Here is a 21,885-nt window from a genome sequence, read left to right on the forward strand (position 1 = left end):
TGCATCCCTTGCATCTGTTGTCAGCGCCCAACTTTGCCACATCTGGCGCTCTTGCAGCGAAAACAAAAATCAAGACTTACAGCAGGACAGAGACAGCACAGTGCGCTTGGTTTAAATAAAAAAAGGTCTGCAACTCAAGATGGTGTACTGCCTCAATTCCATGTGGATATCTGTGTGATGTTGCATCCTTATATTATTTTAGCACTTTTTCTTCCATCAATGAAATAAAATAGAGTCATAATAAATAATTTCATTATTTCAGGACAGTTTATTTAATAAAATCCTGAACAAATAATAGGCACTTTTACTAGTAAGTACTGCTTCCATAATTATTTGCTCATATAATCCTTGTGAACTGTATGGTCCTGAAAATATAGTCCATGAATATTAAGAATGAAATAATAAATAGTATAGAAGAATAAACAATGATATTAATTAATTATTATGGTATAAAGATATTACACAGCACAATACCTAAGTGTAATATGAAGCCTGGAGGATATTTTGACATAGTTAGGAATGGATACTCCATCATATCCAAACTCTCTTGATTCAAAGATGGTCGAGCCATTGTAGGTCCCTGTCGAAAGTGAACACCCATAGTCGAAGAACGATCACTTCCTGTTAAGCTATTACCTGAAAAAAAGGAAAGGATTTCCATATGTTTAATATTATTCTAGTAATTGCTTCGGTTCTTTTAGCATTGCCTGAATAGATGGTATCATAAATTGAAATTATCTTTCAAAACTCAAACTCTGCCTACACATATGGCTGAAAAGAAAAATATAATTTTCAATTCAAATTTATATTTATTTAAGTCTGAAATACCTAATAATATCCTCCCATTGATCATCATGTTAATTCCTTCACAGAATTCAAATTTCTATATACTTTCAAATTGAGGATGGCTGTCTTTTTGGTTGTTGCACCGTGTAGTCTGGTAGAAGTTTACCGACATTTCAGAGATAAATACTGCCTCCATCATCAATCATGGCAATCGCCCTGATGATGGAGGCAGCAAGGACCTATGAAACATTAGCAAACTTCTACCAGACAACATGGTGCAACAACCAAAAAGACAGCCATCTTCATACTCACCACTGTGAAAACCTCAAATCCTACTCTCAAATTTCCTAAAGAACTTCAATTCTTACAAAATACAGGTCTCAACACAGCATAAGTCTGCACCAGGAGTACCAATGTGTGGTACACCAGTTGCCATCAAGAATGGACTAACAATATTGTCACAAATGCACAAATTGTTCGAACACACGGATGGTATCATGAGTAATACACTTGATCACTGCAGACAGGTGGTCATATATATTGAAATGGAAATTCTGTTAGTGTAAAGAAACTTCATGGCACAACAATGATTTAAAACATTTTTCTAAGTTTCAATATTAACTTGAACACCAAAAATAATCAATGCTCAAATTTATACTTCTGCCACTAAATAACAAAAGCATGAAGCTTGAACTGTGCCACATTTTGTCATTTCCTTCTAAATTCAATATTACAAAAACAAATTGTCCCAGAATTTGTCATATCCTCATTAAAAATTCTAACAGTTCCTGCACCTAACAAAGTAAAGTTAAATGTCCTCTTCCACATTTAATGAAAACTGCAGTGTATATGGATGATTCAAAATTGTGGTTTAATAATGGTACAAGAGAGTGCATTAAAATCGAAAGGGTTAAGATATGTAAGAAATAAAGTTACTATAAAGAGACTTCTTTGAAATTCATAAATTGCTAATACAATCTTGTAAAACAAATATTATCTAAACTAGAAACTAACAACAATGGTTACAATTATGGCCTCAGGAAATACTGAACACAGCTGAAAGTTAATGCCTGAATTTATTTATAAATAAAGCACTTTTTTCTCTCTAATTCTGAATGGCAAACACATATTAATGTATCAACTAACATGTATCATACTGTACACTGTTCAACAATAAAGCAGCATATCCAGTAGATTCTGGTTAATTGGGGCATCCATTTATTTGGGACACAACTTAAAGAACAAACCTTTTTAACTCTTTACGTGGAACTTGAGACAGCCACTTAATTCAACCAAAGTGTTATAGTCCCAATGTGACCCAATTAACCGGAATCCACTGTATATCTCACACAAACAATATTCAAACTGTAGTTAGTTCACAAAAATATCCTAAATAATCATTAGTAGCCACATACAAACAATGTGTGTTATACACAGTGTTCAATGTATACACTAATTTGAACATGCACGTATCATGAATCGGGTGACAATTAATATAACGCTGGTGTCCAAAAAACCAGACAGTTTCAAAACTTAAAACAGTACATTTATGACAACTATAATCTTTTGATACGCTGTCTTAAAAACAAAGATAAATTCAACAGCAGAAACAAGTTCTAGTCTTTCTTACACTAAATGTAAGTCAACAAATATTTTGAAATCTTAAAGACCATAATCAAGATATCATGCAATTTATAACACTTGCATATACAGACTGAGTAATGTTTTGAATTGTAAGCTTTTTAACATGTTGGTGCATTATCCTAAACATAAATAAGAACAAAACACTCAAATAACACAGGATTGATTTACCACAATCGTACAAACAGTAGGTAATGCGTGGTTCATGATATCAGCACAGGAGAACTAAACAGAAAACACTTACTATTAAGAAAAGATACGAAATATACAGCAAATATTAAATGCATAAACGAACCTGCAACACAAATAAACTTATACGAACATAGTCCTCTCACGCAAACATTAAAATTACTTACGTTTCCTGCAGCTTCCTACCAAAAAAGAAAATAGAAAATGAAGTAAAAACCTACATTAAATATTGTTAGTAATGAAAACCTCCAACATCCAGTAAGTGTATGTAAAAATTATGTAATATGTTTAACAACTGAAAATGGTGTCAACTTACAAAGCCTGGAGTTTCATTACCAACAATTACACAAAACTCCTATTTTTAAGAAAATTTTTCAAGGGAAATCAGAATTATTTTGGTACCAATTTTTATTCTGTATGGAACAATACAAAGAATCCTCTAAGCCAGTGGTATTCAACCTGGGGTATGCGTACCCCCGGGGGTACGCAGACATCTTAGGGGGTACGAGAAATTAAAAAAGAAATATTATTTTATGATAAACACTGAATAATCAGGGCCAGATTTAGGAATAGCCACAGGAGAACCGGACGTAAGGACATTCGATTTGGGAGATTATATACTATGTATAACTTGAATTATACACCAACAACTTTGGGGGTACAAAGTTGAAGAGAAATTATATCTGGGGGTACGCGAACAAAAAAGGTTGAATACTACTGCTCTAAGCCATGATAAATTCAATACAATGTACTTATGTATCAGAAAAGCTTTACACTAGATAATATGCTAAATACTGTGATCCTTCTATCAATAAATGGAAGCATAGTAATGATGGGCTATCAGCATGGTTGGAAATGTTCAACTTGCCATAATTACATAAGTTGTTGTTATTCTTTCCCATGTTATCTTCCACAACCTTTAACTTACTAGAGGCCCAGATGCTGAGCATTTAAATTTCATTAAACAAAGACAGTCGGAGAAGAAACTTGATTAAGTTCAAGGATAATATAATCACCCTAACAATATTTGGTGAAGTGTACCAACAAGACCGCTTTTGCCAAATGACTAAAGATTTATTTACCTTTAGGTGTGATACTGAGATCTGAGTCAGATGACCTCCGGTGGATGGCAGGAAGGGTTGACAACTTGGCAGGAGATGGTGATATCTTGGAGCCAGCAGCGGACACAGGACCAACTTGCTGAGGCGATCCAGCTGTTTGTCTGTCCTCCTCTCCACCAGAATACTGCTGCTGATGCTGCTGCTGCTGCTGCCTGCTGAGTGGGATGAAGCAGGGGCCATGCTTGATGTTGTGGAATTGCAAATCCCCACCACAGCAAGGGCTCACTTGCTCATCATTAGTATCATGCTCGACAGTAGCAGTGGGGCATGAACATAGAGTGGTTGCACTTTGACTCTTGTGAAGGGGTGATGTGGGGATGTTTAGCATACCAACACTAACCTTCCCAACAGGCGAGTTCTGCATACCGATCACACTATTAGTCTTGCAACTACCACCAACATCAAGTACAACATCTAATTTACAGGCACTAGTATCACTATCTGTTTTTATTAAAGGACTAACAGAAACACTATTACCAGCTGAGAGGCTGTTATCAGGCCCTTCTTCAGCTGAGGCAAAAATGTATGGCACATTCTCCTGATTAGGCAACACACTAGGAGTGATTCTAGGATCTGGAACGGCTACGGATATTTTTTCATATTGTGACAAGGACTCACTGGGGATACTGATTACTTCTAATGTGTGCACAGAATCCCCAGAAAGAGATGATGTACTTTCCTGCATTATCTTTGTACTAAATTGTGACACTGGTGTATATGATGGATGATTATTATTAATTCCAGAATCTTTAAAAATTAAATATTCATTAGTAGGTTTCACCTCTACTGTATCCAAGAATGGTGTAAAATTATAATCTGATTTTGATACCGATATTTCACCCGCAGTTGATAAAGGTACCTGCATCTTTCTGCTGTCATTCATTGGTACAGAAAAACTGTAGTTTTGTTCAAAGTTGGTTTTGTTGTTTTCAGTAGTCTTGTTAACAAAAGAAGGCACATTCTCAAAATCATTGTTTCGTTGTGTTAAATCAGGCTGTGTTGAGTCACCTGACTGACAATATTTTGTCGTCAGATTTATATCCTTCACCAACGAAGTAGTAGTGGTTCCACTTTCTTGCTGGTGCAAATTTGAGTTTGTCTTACATTCATCAAAACAATATACATCTGAAGATTGTTCACTGATAGCTGTACATCCTGGTGTATTTACTGCCTGAGAACTGTCAATTGCATTCCATTCAAATACTGTTGTTTTACCAACTGGTGTATCAGTACTGCTACCATCAACCTGCGATGAATGAAGTTCATTATATTTATCATGGTGTATATGAAGTCCAGTGCCTGTGTCTGTGTCCTTTATCTCAGAAGGAATTACAGAAGATGACGTAAGAGAATATGAGTGTGACTTATCCGTAATGGGAACGTCAAGTGAATAATCTTCTGAAGCATCCTCTTCTGAGCTTGATGAATCAGATGTCGATGAAACATTTGAAGAAGTGTTTGAGATAAGATGACCATCAACGTATCTCAGTTCCGGACCATCATCAACTGATGGAAGGCGAAGAAAGGACTCGGAGACAGTTATATGGACGTCAGGAGGGTCGGCATCAGTTGGTGAGCAACCAAATTCAGATATCTTAGCAGAATATCCTGGAGCATGTTTGGAAAGCTCAATACTAGCACAGCTTTCCCTTCTTGAAGGTGAACTAGGAGAAGATCCTGGACTCTCTTTCACCTCCACAACTCGATCCAGCCCAGTCATGTTACTCTCCATTAAAGATCTTACAATAGTTGCTGCCATTGAATCACTTGATGACCTATTGTGTCGTCTTTCAAATTTCACCTTTGCCTTCTTAGCATAAGAGGTCTGGACCATGTCAGCCATTATATCTACATCACTAAACTCAGTCTCATCTTCATCCATTGAAGAATCAGACTGCAATCTTGTTCTCAGGGCTATCAGTCTCTTGGATAATTTGTTCTGAGGAAACAATCGTATTGATCTTAGCCCCTTGGCAAACCTACTTCCACGTTGTACCTCTGCTCGCATATCTTCTTGCTGAAGAAGATTTCTGAATGATGCTTCTTCCAATGTGCTTGTTAAACTTTGTGTGGATCGACCCATTTTCTTAAATGATGAACCAATGCCTACAGTAGGCTGAGAGAAATGGCGTCCATATTCTGGGCGTGGTACGAGGTGACGATGTGTCAGTGAATGATCTACTTTTGAGCCTGCAGCTAAATATCGAGGTAAATCTAGCACTGGATGCCTTGACTTTTTCTTTTTAGGCTTCAATTTAACAATACCAGAAAACTCTGGCCCAACTACAGTTGGCAAAAGAATTTCTTTAGACAGTTCATCAGACAGCAGAGGAGATGTAGGAGAAACAACAATGGGAGTTGGAGGGGTAACACAAAGCTTGGGTGAAGGCGGAGCCACACATAACTCATAAGGCTGTAGCAAGCCACTATTACTTTGTTCTACAAAGCATCTATCATCTACACCTGATGCTGAAACCATGCTGGTAATTGAATAGGGAAGGGAGAGAAAGAGAAAAACCAGAAGACATGTTTTAATCCACTGTGCTGACCAGAGACAGTGTGCTAATGATACTTACTGAAACTGCATGACAATGTATATACTGTTCTTGATTAAATTCATGCACTTACTATAAACAAGCCGTTGAAAGCAAAAGGATTTTTATCTAATTTTCCCTGAATCTATTCAGCTTTTGTATGTGTAATTAAATTATGCTTCACTGTTTCTAATTTTAACCAATGTACAATGATAAACAAGAAAGGACTAAAATACAGGCAAAACATAATTATAAGGAGAATCAAACCAATACAAGCAAAGAACTACTCTTTCCTTCTTTCTTACTTTTTCTTCTGCATAAACTTCTGTATCATCTAATGTTTACCACAACAGGGCATTAAATATAAGATGTTTCACATTAATTCTGAAGATGTGTCTATTTTACTTCAAAATCTTTGTTGATATTAGCTAACACTGATAACACAAATATTCCACCAGGTCATCCTAAATATATAAACATTAAATACTGTGGATGGGATACAACTCATCACAGAAAACTTACAAGGCTAAAAATCAAGTAGTATAATCAATAAACATTACAGCAATTAACACAATGTAACTCAAATTAACTATAAATATATTAGATAATAAAAACACAAATCACACTTGAACTGCCTAAGAATATGACTATATATGCCTTATGTACTGCTGGTTGTTGGCAGTTGATCAATACCGACAGGGTGCTCCCAGATCCATGGACAATGCAATATGTAAGGCATAATAAGAAATTCCACCTACAACTACTCAAAAACTGTCAATTAAGTCTTCATCACTGAAACACCATACTATTCTATGAGAAATAAGTTTAAATACCAATGTTTTTATTTTGTGACTTATAAAGCATAATTGAAAGGTGTGTACGTTAGCTCTGGAAATTCAAGGTATGCCCAACACATCACAAAGCTGAGGTTTGGTTTGAAACTTGAAATACATAAATTTCAGATTATTTATAATCTACCATTTGTTGTTCAGACAACACTGAAGATATTCAAATTACTCCTGCACAAAATAACATGTTTGTAACTAAAATTTGGAAGTACAATTTCCCTCCAACAACCCATATACAGTGGAAATGTCTTAGGAAAAACAACCACAACAATTTCACAAATTAATTTGATGGGTCTCTGCCTCTCATAAATGAGAAAGCTTTCCAGTACAGAGGCTGTATTTAAGAAATTTACTGTGTGTACCTGATCATAGAAAGTACGTGCCAGAAATCCACAGATATCTATCAGTAAAAATGTTGTTGTTTCCTCGCAGGCACATTCACAACTACTAATGTATGTATTAGCTTTGCCATGTCTGTCTGCGTGTAACAACTCAGCAACTGTAAACACATTTTCACAAAAAAAGATATCAGAAAGTTTTACTACAGTCCCCATCAGCTAGTAAGCAACAGTAATCCTGAGGATGAGAACAGAGATTGTTCTCCAAACGTTGGCAGAATATATGATTTATTCACCTTTCAGCTACATGACACGGCTTGTAGCCCGAGAGTATTTCATCAACTTCAGTCACCGCAAAAGCTTCACTTTATACACAAGTTTTACTACAATTTGTCAATACATTCCCAATCTGGTTAATGTGGACAATAACAGGCACTTTACATAAAGAACTATATGTTTCTGAGCAACACAAAAAAAATGGCCAAGCTAGGATTCAAACTGGGTATGTTCCAAATAGAAGTCTCAAGAGTCACTGTTATAATAACCTGTTTAATTTTTTCAAATGTCAAACTCTCACCTCAGCTCTTATAACCGTATGTAATTTTTTTAAGTACATATATCCTCTCTTGACGGAGCAGAAATTTGGCAACTCTCGGAACAACAAAAAAGTAAGTTGAGAATAATGGAAATGGATTTCCTAAGAGCAGCTGGAAATTCCAGAAGAGAGAGAGTGAGGAACGAAAGGATTAGAGAAATCATGAGGATGGATCGAGATATAATTGAGGAGATAGAGAAAAGACAACTGATTTGGTATGGACACATGCAAAGAATGGAGAAGGAAAGGTTACAAAAAATGACTATGAAATGGCAACCAAAAGAGAGAAGGAAGAGAGGGAGACCGAGACCAGGATGGAACGACAGAATTACAAGAACCATGATAGAGTGGAAACTACCTCCTGAAGGATGGGAAAATAGAGAAGAATGGAAGAAAATATTAGGCACTGGAAGACCGAAGTAACGGTCAAGAAACGGAAGAGGAGGAGGAAGAAGAAGAAGAAGAAGAATATCCTACACGTAAAATAATTAAACTGGCTTAACTAAATTATGAAATTAAATTAAATACAATGACAAAAATATTTGCATATCATTGTTTAAAAATATACTTACTCGTCCATAGCTGTCATATCAAGCGGAAGTGTAGCTGGAGCTGAAATTTCTTGTAATTTTGTTAATGTAACAGCTGTGCCAATCCCTCGCACCACAATACCAGATTCTCCTTCCAAGTCAAAGCACTGATTATATCTGTGGCATATAACAAAATACTGGTAGTTGCAATTTTATTTTTTGCAAGCGAAGACATTTATCTGTCATTTTACATAAAACATTTTATTAAACTGGTGACATATTACTCTCAACAGCCATAAATAACAGGCACAAACAGAAGGTTTCTAATGATGATGTATTATAATGTGTAAAACTGTTCTTTTGGACTTCGTCCATTGTCTAAATTACAACTAATACAGTTTTATAACTGTAAAAATGGATAAGTCCAAAAGAAAAATTTTACACATCAACTGCAATTCATTTGCAAATACTGTAACCAATTTCTTTGCATTTCTATAAAACTTTGCACAATATGATTCAATATATGCTTCCAACAGTTCCAGCTTATATCCAAAGTATATTTCTTTGAGATGGGTAAACATCTGTGAAATTGATACAAAGATGCTATCAGCTCTTGCGAAAATAAGTTACAATAATGTTAACTGAATCCACCAAGAATAGAATCCAACATCAAGTTTTCTGTTTTTGTAGCAATGAATTTTTAAGTTTCAACATACCAGAAAGTTAGTCCAAACTCAATCAGATGTTATTGCTTATTGTTGAGTGTTTCAGAATAAGTTTCATACAATATTCTCAAAGATCAGGAAATAATTGTGTGTACTAATAAGGAAAATATTAGGAACAAATCAATCCAGACCCAGACTGGATGCCGAAGCTAGAAGAAATATCCTTTGCCCCTGCTAGGGATCAAACCTCAGTCATCCAGTCCACAGTCAGTCCCTACACTGCCTGAGCCAATCTGGCTCTGCGACACAGTATATATCTCTCACCTGTGGCCAGAATGTCCCATACCAGATAAATTTCAAGAACAGTGTGGGGCCAAATTACATAAACAAAAAACAAACATCAACTTTCTTGTTATTCATTTCTGTTCCAGCAATAAACAGATAGAAACTAATTTTCACTGTATACTCTTGTAACAGTGATATTTTAAAAAAAAGAGGCAGAATTTGTTTAATGCAGATTGTTCCAAACAGGCATTACCGTGATTAAAATTTTAAAACTAAGCTTTACAACACTTTCAAATTAACACAGAATCTTACCCAATAACAGCATTTCCTCCTAAGTCTAATGCTTTTAGTCCAATTTTTCGTTGTACCTCTCCAGATAATTTGAAGAAAAGAGTTTGTCTAGCCTCATTGGATGCCCGTGGAGTACGAATCTTGTCTATCCACTGGTACTCTGGATCATCATTAACAACTAGTTCTTCCACAAACCCATGAACAACTTGAGCGAGGTAACCCTGAGGAATAACCGGGGCTGCAAAGAATATCATTTTCATTCCACATATGTGAAATGTATTTTCAGAGATACAAGTTATGCACAAGCTTTGTCACTGTCATCATCTGCTGAAGGTTGTATGTAATCACACTGACTCAGATGGTACATCTTTGCTCATATTTGAAATAACACATTTATTTTCATTCATGTGATTATTATACAGGTAAGGTCCAGATTCATCAACAAAAGATAACACTTTAGTTCTTACTGTTAAACACATTTTTCATAACATCAAAGTCCACATTATTAGACATAATTTATAAAACTACAACTAAACAATCTTTACACCAAGACCAGCCAAGTGCCCGTCGAAGGCAAAGCCCCTAACTTTGGACTGAGGTTATGATAATATGCTCTTTGGCCAGGCCTGTCATACATCTCATGGGGCAGTGATGGACATGTATGGAATAATGATGGTAAGAAAATTAAAAGGGAAAACTAAATAATTCAAAGGAAAACCACCTCTAGTGCCACTTTATCAACTTAAAATCTCACCTGAAGTCACCCAGGTACTCCAGGTTGGGGGTTTGTCGCAAGTCTAACAACCTTGCACCGTAAAAAGGAACATGTTTCGAAACCTCAATCAAAGCCTCGGACAGACAGACCTAACAGAGGACCGAATGGAAGAGGAGAATTTAGGAGGCCATGGACCGAATACAGACTGGAGAGCCATAGAAGAAGAAGAAGTCACCCAGAGATAGCATGGGTTTCTTCAGAGAGAAGTCAGTGTCTACCCACCTCAGCCAAAACACAATCACATAAAAATAACACTACAGAGAAACAAAAAACTGAATATTATTTCCCACTCAGTTAGTGGTGTATTAATATACTGTACTTTTATAAACTACATTATTATCTACAAACTGAACATCTGTTAAATACATTCCCAAATAAAGAATTCTTTGAACCATTTCCTTTCAAATTTGGTTAAAAACCCAGAAAAGGTTCTTCATCTGATTAACAATGTTATGGAAGTATGAAAAACGTAAACTGAACTGAAAAGATACCAGAAAATCAACCTACCAAAGCATAATATTATACAGGCCAGCTGGGAACACATCGCAACTGAATCAACACAACTACTTGATCATAAAACATCTGCACGTCATAGCTAACTTCTGTTCCCATCCCAGGCCAAAAGAGTGTAATTTTATAAGAAAACATCCTTGCTACCCAAACTGTAAGAAAATGTGATACCCAGATAAGCCCAGAATTCAAATGAAAGAATTTTCGCTTAAATCAAGTGAATAATTGTAATAAAACACTTGCTTTTGCCAAACCAAAGGAATAATGCATGTACAGGAAACATAGGACACAAAGTTTAGTATGTCAAATGGCATTATAGGTAAATAATAAACACTCTACTTAACCTATAATGTTAAATATTTTAGTTATTGTCCATACTATCACATTATGATAAAAACAACCTAAAATGTTATTTGCATTTCAAATAAATCTTACTTATTATTAATTTATCAATGCTTTGAATACTTCAGATAGTACAGGATCAAGCAACCACATAATAAAAAAGACAAAGTACAGTGATATGATTATATGAACATCTACTGCACCTGACACTCTTTTGCATGCAGAACATGAAAAACAGCCTTAGGACTAATATGTTCTACTCACAGCAAAAAAACTGTACACCACATGAAGACTGGCGAAACTTGTTGAAATCTGAGAACAGTTCCACTTTTACAATGATGTTTACTTCACCACGAATGCCATGCATTGTATCAAACACCGGTATCCAGCCTGACATCACAGATCCTGTAAGACATTAACATCGTAAAAGAATTAATGATACCCAAAAAATGAAAGTTTCTTCACAAGAAGTGAACATTTCTGGAAAAATTTATACCATACCTGACCTTTCAATCTAGCTTCTTTTCAAGAGACAATTTAACCACTGTTTAACTTCTTACTCCAGTACTGATGTTCACTGGATAGAAAAGCAGAAAACCAAAACTTTCTGCATAAAAATAAACTATTTATATAACTCTCTGTAGACGTAAGCGAGTCTGGATGAAGTCAAAGTACTGGAAAAGTTAAGAGAAAAATGATGATCATCACAAAAAAAGTTTAATTACGGGTACTTGGACCTCTTCTTTCTTAAATAAAAGAAGGATGAAGTGCACTCCAATTAGGTGTACGGAAATATGTATTTCAATCTTGTATCCTTTGTGATGTCTGGGCTTGATATTCACTTACAGTAAACTTTAATTGCAGATGTAAACCAACTGTGGTATAGCAAATCACAATATAGACAAAACACTGTACGTAGTCAAACTATTTTTCCATAAATTTACTACATTTATCAAAATGCCACATTAACCTTTTTCTACAATTTCTGAATAAATAACTGGATGAGCACCATATTCAACAATATGATTTGCATTGCATAAAGTGCTACATGCGGGAATATAAAAGATGAAGCTCTGTAGACTTGGTAACACTGTTCATGTGAGGTGCATCAACAAGTAGGTGAAGAAGTAAGAAACATTCCCCTTCCTTACAGCAGAAAAAAGTTATGTCCTGTTAATTGTGGTCAATCACTGTAAAACAGTCCTTGCTATATTTTTTTAGCATTTTCAGCATCACTAATTTTCTTCATTTGCAACAGGTTTACTGTCCTGTTAGAATCAATCATTATCTGCATTTGTGTCCTTGATGTCTACACTCCATAGAAATAAAAGACTCTTTTCATCATTGCTTGGTTTATGCGACACAATGGCAAAGCAGACATTCACTGATCAAAAATATTCTGCATGGCAGTATTCAATCCAATGCTACACATGCACACTGCTCATACTGTGCATAAAATGGAGAACACAAATTCCCTGAGCTCCTGTAAGGCCCCTCTCTGATGTTTTTACAAATTTATCCCAATCTTGTCTCTTGGATTTTCTCATTGATTTCTTTAATATCACAGTTCTTCTTGTGTCTTTTATTTCATCACCTATTTTTATAGTTTGAAGACATTTTGTATATGTTTGTTTCAATTCATGATCCAGGATCCTAACCTTACTTTCTGTTTCTTTTCTTTGTTCCTAGGCAGTCTGGATCAGCTTGTCTTATGACTTTTTATGGATTAGTTTTAGAATAAAATATGTGACCAAGCATGTAGAAAGACATAACCTCCCCATTATTAATTAATTACAGGCACTCTGTGCTAAGAAAACATCAATATATATATATAGCATAATACAATCATGAGAGGGCAAACATGTTTCTGTAAATAAATAAAAGTAAATATGCAACTTATAATTTTAATATTGATGGCTCAACAGTTCCCTGATTACTCACCTCCTGTTAAACTTGTACTTGATGTTGTTGTGTTCTCCGAATTCCATGAACTTTTAACAGGAGCTGGTGAAACAGGTAGTAACAAAGGATTCAGATCCAAGTACACTTTGCCAATTGCATCATTAGCTGAATAAGTATCATGATCCATCAAACGGATCTGCAGCGGTTCATCTTGAAGCTCTGAGTCATCAACCTGTAAGAATTATGGCAACATTTAAAACAATTTAATGACTATGTGCACAACTGAAAAATAAGAAATAGCAAATTTATACAGTACGCTGATCCAGACATTGGTTTGGTCACACCATTTAAATGTTTCTTTATATATTTAATAATTCTATCCCAAATGTACAGGTTATATAGCATCAACTGGAGGGACAGAGGCCTGAGTCATCAACCTATGAGACAAACTACTCCTTCAACCCCAGAAAGAGACCAGCCCTTAACATTCTCCTTTTATGTCTCACTTCCCATTGGCTACTGTTCAAGAAATAAAACAGAACAGTTTCCACCAACTTGTGAACCTGTACTACTATATTTGTCCTCCCCACAGGATTCCTATTGAAAGGACTATTTTTATATTTGGTCTAAAATACTCTGACAGTGTCCTGTCCCATTGTGTGAGTCAGCCTTAATAGCAGTATTATTTCATTTCCACTACGACTAGAATATGGTCATCCACAACTATTACCCAACCTCAAGATATGTTAGATAGTCTACAAACATTCCTTCATTTCTTACAAAAATGATATAAAATGTGATCATCATATGAACTACAGCCATCTCATTATGTGTATAATGTTACCTCATATCGATACCACTCTGAATTCCATTGTGGGTTCAATGATTTGCGACAAACATCAGTCTTGTATGTTGTGTTCCCCAGTTTTACTTCTACATAAGCATCTGTAGTATCACTGGAACGATCCATAACAGGCAAGTTACGTCCGGCAAGAATCTTTACCTTTACCTTTCCAGGCATTGTAGTAGCTCCCTAACATTCCAAAGCACTCACTGTAATAAATTAAAAAGTCGTCAGATATTACAATATGTGCATGGTAGTAGTATCTTTCTTAGTTTCTTGGAGCTCATTATAACAAATTCGTTTTAAATACCTGGTATATAAGACGAAGTTGCCAAGGTCAAAGAAACGAAAAAGGGGTATATTACTATCAATAAAATTGAATAGAATTTCCAATTTAAAAACTTAGAAGATTACGTGAAAGCTGCCAATTTATCGCTAAAGCAGTTAAACTCCGTTCACATTTCTATTTATATAGTTTAAACACAACATTACATTTTCACTGTAAAACCTTGCCTACTTGTAGCGTTCTACTGTATCACGTTCTGATACCGGAGAACACCGGGATGTCCAGTTACTTTCAAAAAGTACCGAGATGGATAAATATAATGTAAGCCTCGAAATTTCTTACCTTATCTTGACATTTAAAATGCACCTAAATGTTTTCACTTATAGCCTGGATAAGTGCATTTCATCATACATTTAAAGAGAGCTTTACTGGTATGATTATCGTAAAATCACACAGAACATACCGGCAATACCAAAGAAACTCTATGTGACGTTCAACAAATAGCTCGGAAATAACCAGAGGAAGAAAAATACAAGAAATGATCTAATCTATCAACATAAATAATACCATATATCACAGTAGTAATTATAATAATAATAACAACAATATCAACAAACTTCACACCGACGATGTTCCTCGATTAAGTATAATCATTTATAATCGATAGTACAAGGAGCACTTATCAGAGTACCAACGCATTGACTTTTCCACTAAACATTAGGTATTGCACACGTGTTGTATAAGGTGTAGCGCTTTAGCGTAAGCGAAGAACACGTTATGCGCCTGTTCGTGTATGTCAGTCCATGTCCGTCGCGTCTTTCAGCCGAATATTTGCCATACAAGACTCGGAAACGGCTGATCGAATTTTCACAAAAAATTTTACAACTGGTCATAACAATGTGACGTATGCTCAAAACAGTCTCGTCCTGTAAGGATTCTTTCTGGAAGGGGTGCAAATAATTGTGTTTTAAGATTACTGTCTTCTTGGATATTGTCTGGTACAAACTGTGGTTACTGCCTCTACCATCAGTCCGTCCTGATGATGGAGGCAATACACACCGTTCAAACTCGGTCAGTTTATAACAGACTATACAGCTCAACATCCCACAAGACAGTCATGAAGACTGTCTTCTTGTGGTCTGAAGACCTGGATATCACCAAACAGAGTTATAGTTTAGAAAGCTGTACGTTTTAGGGGGAAAATGTTTCACCCTGTTGGTGCTACTGCTGTCATTGACGACCTAATAGCTGAGACGTCAGTATGGTTATATATATGTGTTTGTGTTGGTTCGTAGTATTCGAAGATTTATGCCGAAGATTACATTGATGTGAGCTGTTTTATAATTCACAGAATTTAATTATTTTGGTTCTGCGAGATGAGCGTGAACTCTTTCGAGGACGGAAATAATGATGTGTCGAAGACTAAAGGTGATTTGTAAACAGCCTATATAACGTAATGGCAGTTTTGCCAGATTGAAATAGACTATAACCCACTTAATAGGACCGCATTTTGCATATTCTGTATATAAATAACTTAAATTAATTGTAATTGCAAAAGATTTATGTATTACACACACTGCACAACAGTCCTGCATACATTAGATTGATATTCTCCTTTGGTGCAACATGGGAAATTAGTAGCTTACTTGTTATTTAGATTACTGTTTTGTGACTTAATTCTGCGATGATACGACTCACATTCTTGAGCTAACCCTTCTGATATTCCCCATGCTCATTATTCAGTACAGGTTCACGTTTTCAAAACACAGTGGTGTGTGTTTATATCCTTTCCCAGTTGTGTAAGTTTTGTAATACATTCTGTTCCAGTAACACATGATCCTGGTTGGAATGATCCTCCTATATTTTCTTATGATGCTGTTACTGCAACAACACAATCCAAGACTCCAAAAAGGGGACTGCTCTTGAACAAGAGGGTGGCATTTCCCCTGAGTTCCCAGTCACCATCAAGCATGCCACCAATAATAAGCAGTATGTTTCTTGCAAGCAACATAGATTCTGGGATAATGTTGGGTGTGCCTCCAATAGCAAACCATCTCACCACAACAAGGAACACAACTGAGGAAAATCCTGGACAGAGTTTACAAAAAGAAGATGCTCTTCAAAGAGTAATGGAAGGTTTTGAGCAGATTCTTAAAGATTCAGCCCATAATTTCCAGGTTTGTCTTATACTGAGTTAAAACATATTTTGCCAGGTTGTCTTTAAGATTAGAATAAACTGACTTGACAGTGGTTCTCAGCCATAACATGAGAGATGTACTACTACATCTGATTCAATGCCCAGTACTGATTCAGGAATTCCTAAGTCTGGGTACATTTATGCCGGTGATTTCAGTTCAAGGTCTTGTGATTAATAACATGCAGACACTGATTGTTGAATTCAAGCATGGTGCATCTTGTTCTTATTCCAAATGTTGGAAGACCTAATTGGATTTTGAACTAATTTAAGTCTGTTGATTCAAACAGTTGATAAAATTTGCAGGACACTACATGTGTAAATATAATAACTACCATCAGTTCAAACTCACTGTATCATTACAATAATTTTATATAAATATTCAGCTAATATTTGTTAATAGATTGGTTTAAATAATTTTCACCATATGAAACACATAACATCAACTGCATCTCTTTATATTTTACTGAACAGGGCTTGAAGATGTTTAGAAAAATTCTCTCTTTTTCATACTGACAAATGAAAGACTGTAACAACTCACAACTCACATAATTTTTTGTCTCAACATATAATCCTAGATCCCTATTCACACATTCCTGAAAATTTCTGCGGGTTGCACAGAAAATATTTGAAGGGGAGGTCACAGGAAATCCAATTTGTTTATTTCCATACTTGAAGAAGCGTAAACTTATTCAGAATCGACTGTTGGCTTCATTTCATGTGTTGGTTGGTTTTCAACAGAGATTGAGGTTATATGAGTTTCCTCCACTACCCTATCCAAGGATAAAGAAGAAACATGTAAACAAGGAAGACTTTTTGTTTTATAGGAAGGCATTATATATGACTGTAAACAGGGACCAACACTCTTTTGTCTCTCATGACTATGGTGATAGTACAGACAGTTTAAGAACTACTCGTGTGCATCAGTGTGGCCACTAGAATATGATGTATGAAGCATAGAAACTGTTGCATGTATTAGTCTGTCGTCGATTTCATGAAGCACGTTATTTGTAGTTGTTGTCGTTGCTCAGTTGAAGCCTAAACATTATTCATTTTCAGAACAATGGAAGTGAAATTAGAAGAAGATTAGATGTAATGAAGAGGATGTGGGAGGAAGATAAACTGAAACCTGAGATTTATGTTAAGCTGATCCAACTTACTGAAGGTTGGTTCTTTGTGTTTTTTCTGATTTACTCATTTGGATTGCATGAGATAAGAGAGTGCTTAGTTATCAAAGTCGTATGTGGAAACAAATATATGTTATTCATAGAATTAGAAATTGTGTGTGTGTGTGTGTGTGTGTGTGTGTGTGTATATATATATATATATATATATATATATATATATATATATATATATATATATATATAGTTCACTCCTAAGTGAAGCATAAGGCCTCCTGTGGGGACAGTAGACTGGTGTAAAAGTTAGGTTAAAACATGTATTTTAGATTCTAAGTTTAGAAGCATGTGGTTTGGATGTATTACTTGCAGTGTTTTGAAGGAAAAAAACTGCAAAAATTATGAAAAAGCTTTCACACTGTATTTATTTATTTAAAACTGAACTAAGGCATTAAAAAATACTTTTAATTTAAAATTCATTAAGGAAGGAAAGGGGTCAAGCAAATAAATTTTTAACTTTGTACTAAATATAAAGTAACATTTAACACACTTCTTAATTTTACATCAAAATAGCATGTAAATTGTTTATTTAAAAATTTAAAGGTTTTCTCTCATTTTAATGCATTTATTGGTTTGTCAGCCCTCCAGAATGGTAATGGTGAACTAGCAGATCATATCCACATGGGACTTATGGTGGATCATGTATCATTGTGCAGTCCTTGGATGGTTGGTGTCAGACAATTGATTCATCACGTGAAGTCCCAAGCCATAAAGCAAGAAGAAATGATTAGTAATTAACTGGAAGTAAAGCACTATGTAGTGCAGTGGCTCTGAGCCTTTTCAGACCTAAGGCAACATTCATCCTCTCAAATCAACTTGCAGGCAGCCTGCTTATAAAGTATTAAAACTGATATTTACATGTGACTACAAACAGGTTCACATATTACTCACTTATTTTCTTTGATAACTTTGTTTGTTTGTATTAATTGCCTATTTAAATTAAACAACATAATTGATATAGGTGTCAGTATTTTTTCCTTGCACAGAAAGATACAATGCCAAAAGCATAAGTGGGCCACATGAAAGACACTGACAGACCAATGTGGCAGTGAGTTGTTAACCATTGTTTAACATTATGCTATTTGTTTACTGTTTTCACACAGTTAAATATTTTTGGAAAAATGTATTATACATTATTCTCTGATCATATATATTGTCTGCAAATTTTTAAATTATTGTGACAGTATTTAAATAAATGTTTGACATAATTCTGTGGGTAATCTATGACATGCAGAAAGGATACTAGACTTCTTTTGAAAAGTGCTTTTGCTTATAACAATAACATTTTCAGAGTAGGGATATTTGTTTACATCCCATTTAGTATTGGCTTCCCTGAGGGAACAGACACAGACAAGCATGGTGATACCATAAGCGCATCTTTTCACGTAAAATAAACACTAGTTAAAATGTGTGAACTCACATTATGGCTGGTAAAGTATGAATGTTCAAAAAAAGAATTTGACCCTGGCCATGTTTACAGTTCCCTGTTGGGCATCATGGTATGACTAGATTTGTAAATGGCTGTCTTCTGGGTCGTTGTGCCATGTAGTCTGGTAGATGTTTACCTACCATACTACACGGCACATCGACCCAGAAGACAGCCATCTTCAGACTCACGACTGAAAACCTCAAATCCTACTAGATTTTTATTTGGCTTATATCTGGTTTGAATCTCAGCCAGGTTACGAGTTATCCTGACAGAATTTCCGTGGTTTTCCTCAGGCCCTGAAATAATACTTTAAAATAAGCCACAACTGTTTAATCGTCTCAGTTTCTCATTGGCTCATATGTAATGTAACAGTAACTGAAAGCATGTTAAATAAACAAGAACCAGAAGACTCCACTTTCTTGTCTTTGTTGAAGAAGTGTGGATAAAATATCGAGTTGGCCTTCCATCTCCTCATTTTCCCCCCTTGTTTTCATAAGTGAATTTCCCTTTTTGACGTAAATACGTCTATATTTTAGGGTCAGTGTCATTCGGCAAAAAGTGAAACGAAAAAGTGGAACTTCATTGTTATGTTACCTAGGAAACGTCAAACTTCATTGTTATGTTACCTTGGAAACATCATCAGTTTACTCAGCATTGTTGTTACCTAGCAAACGTCATCTGTTTACTCAGCATTATTGTTGCCTAGGAAACGTCATCAGTTTACTCAGCATTGTTGTTACCTAGCAAACGTCATCTGTTTACTCGGCATTATTGTTGCCTTGGAAACGTCATCTGTTTACTCAGCATTATTGTTGCCTAGGAAACGTCATCTGTTTACTTAGCATTGTTGTTACCTATAAAACATTACATTACCTTACCTTACCTTACCCTACATTATATTACATTACTTTACATTACCTTACATTACATTACATTACCTTACATTACATTACATTACTTTACATTACATTCAGCTACTACAGACCCATTTCAAGCGTAACTAATTGAAGTTGAATAAGCAATGTCTTAATCAAACTTATCTCAATTGTAAAGCATGTATAAAGGAAATATTTAGAATAAAGCCAATATATAAACTTCCTTTCCGTATAGACGTATTTACGCCAAATTCTCCGTAACCGTGGTTCCACTATCACTTTTTGTACAGATCTTTTTTATTGTTTATGATTGTACATTATATGAACAAAACATGGTTAAAGTGATTAATGTTAGCATGTCCCAAAATGAATTACGATACTTATATGTACATTAAACCTGAAGGTTTGTGAGAATGGTGTATTATATCCAAGAATTTTGTTAATTTTAATACTTATATGTATGTACATGAATACAAATGATCTTACTGAAGAGGATGAAGTAATTTTTTATGTTTACTTGTATATTGCCTAAAAGTATTAAAATGTCTGTTAACCAGCATTTCAAAAGGTGTAAATATAGCATATTATTAACACTGATTTTTTCCCCCTCAAATTTAAATTTTGTCCCATGACCCACGGTTACCCTCACCCAAAATTGGTAAGTAGAAATTCAGAATCCTTGCTGTATGAACGATGTGACACTCTGTTGGCTCTCATAGACTGCGTTAATCTTTCCTTCCTAGGTGTGACGTCAGAAATACGTTATTCCATTCTATGAAAACTGAGCCTTCATATAAATGATAAGTTCTGTAACTCTGATGACTCTTATTGTACCGAAAGTTATTCTCAGGAGACCCAAATACGACTCTAATGGAGCCAACATGTTAATTAGTGAAAAATAGAAATATGTTTTCCAATGGAAATTCATATTAAAATGCATTCTTTCCTATTTTTCAAACGTCATTAGCCTTGATATATTGTCGCAGAGCTAATCCCGCCTGCGTCAGATATCGCACGGCATGCGGCGTTTATATCGTGTTAAGTAAAAATCATATTGAAAAATTGTTTCAAATAAAAGTTGTTGATTCCAACGAAATTGACATCTTATGCATATAAAAATAATTTTATGTCAGCAGAAATGTTTGTCATCAGTCCCGTACGTGCTACAAGCACTGTCCATCTCATCCTCCTTGATTTGATCACCATACACTTTTTCTTCTCTCTTCTGATTGCCAGCAGAGGGGAATGAGGTGGCTAATACCGCTTGTGATGGGCTGGTTGGAGTCGGTTATCGATGCATTTTATGTGTTAGCCAGGCTGACATGGTTAACATGAATGCTCCTCTTCCGGTATTGAAGAATTTCTTTCTCAGGCGTAAATTGGCAGGATCTTCAACTCACTTTAATCTGGCACCAAATGTGTCGAGATTGTCTCCATGCCCTTGTAGCACAGTGATATCTTCATCTTCGTATTTTAATGCATTCTCAACTTTATGGCTTTCTGATTAACTTCCTTTCTCAGTGGCACATTGTACTGCGCATGTACACGCTTCTTACAACACTTAATGCGTGAATGAGGGATGCTAGAGATTCTTCCTTGCACTAACAGCAAGTGATATTTGAAATATTGAGTTCTTTTTAACGATATGACCTTTCACATTATGATATGACAGAAATTGGGATCAATTGGTAAAGGCTCTAGAAAATTGTATCATATGTGCCAGC

The 21,885-nt window shown here is 35.4% G+C and overlaps 2 protein-coding genes across 14 annotated transcripts in view; one reads left to right on the top strand and one right to left on the bottom strand.

Moving 5' to 3' along the window:
- The window catches only part of LOC110841472 (C2 domain-containing protein 5), a 199,345-nt gene that overhangs the window by 13,507 nt on the left and 163,953 nt on the right, over positions 1-21,885 (bottom strand). For 2 of the 12 annotated variants that reach the window (XM_022087057.2, XM_022087060.2), the window contains 8 exons: positions 14,197-14,405; positions 13,392-13,584; positions 11,715-11,855; positions 9,845-10,061; positions 8,625-8,759; positions 3,699-6,217; positions 2,784-2,798; positions 475-636 (listed from right to left, as the gene is read on the bottom strand). In XM_022087057.2, coding sequence (XP_021942749.1) covers positions 475-636; positions 2,784-2,798; positions 3,699-6,217; positions 8,625-8,759; positions 9,845-10,061; positions 11,715-11,855; positions 13,392-13,584; positions 14,197-14,373 — 3,559 coding nt within the window. In that variant the 5' untranslated portion in view covers positions 14,374-14,405. Of the gene's footprint in view, positions 1-474; positions 637-2,783; positions 2,799-3,698; positions 6,218-8,624; positions 8,760-9,844; positions 10,062-11,714; positions 11,856-11,951; positions 12,110-13,391; positions 13,585-14,196; positions 14,406-14,506; positions 14,795-14,824; positions 15,334-16,128; positions 16,297-21,885 lie in introns of those variants that run through there. The other 10 variants (XM_022087062.2, XM_022087058.2, XM_022087056.2 and 7 more) reach the window with 10 other exon arrangements.
- On the top strand, positions 15,710-19,700 carry LOC110841480 (steroid receptor RNA activator 1). Of its 2 annotated transcripts, none has more exons than XM_087346563.1 (4): positions 15,710-15,910; positions 16,310-16,659; positions 17,730-17,841; positions 18,438-19,700. In XM_087346563.1, the coding sequence occupies exons 1-4, from the start codon at positions 15,859-15,861 to the stop codon at positions 18,593-18,595; spliced, it is 672 nt and encodes a 223-aa protein (XP_087202689.1). In that variant the 5' UTR covers positions 15,710-15,858; the 3' UTR covers positions 18,596-19,700. The 2 variants fall into 2 exon arrangements, with proteins under 2 accessions (XP_087202689.1, XP_021942782.1); XM_022087090.2 differs by having other exon boundaries at positions 15,713-15,910; positions 17,736-17,841.

This window comes from Zootermopsis nevadensis, unplaced genomic scaffold (assembly GCF_977971745.1).
Source record: "Zootermopsis nevadensis isolate Lab colony 2312 unplaced genomic scaffold, Znev_1.0 Znev_ptg000010l, whole genome shotgun sequence".
In the NCBI taxonomy this organism is placed as follows: Eukaryota; Metazoa; Arthropoda; class Insecta; order Blattodea; family Termopsidae; genus Zootermopsis; species Zootermopsis nevadensis.

Excerpts from the sequence above, each read along its gene's own strand:
- LOC110841480 (XM_087346563.1), top strand. The coding sequence starts at position 15,859 with ATGAGCGTGAACTCTTTCGAGGACGGAAATAATGATGTGTCGAAGACT. Across the intron at positions 15,911-16,309 it reads TGATGTGTCGAAGACTAAAG|TAACACATGATCCTGGTTGG; the intron begins GTGATTTGTAAA and ends ATTCTGTTCCAG. Across the intron at positions 17,842-18,437 it reads GCTGATCCAACTTACTGAAG|CCCTCCAGAATGGTAATGGT; the intron begins GTTGGTTCTTTG and ends TTGGTTTGTCAG.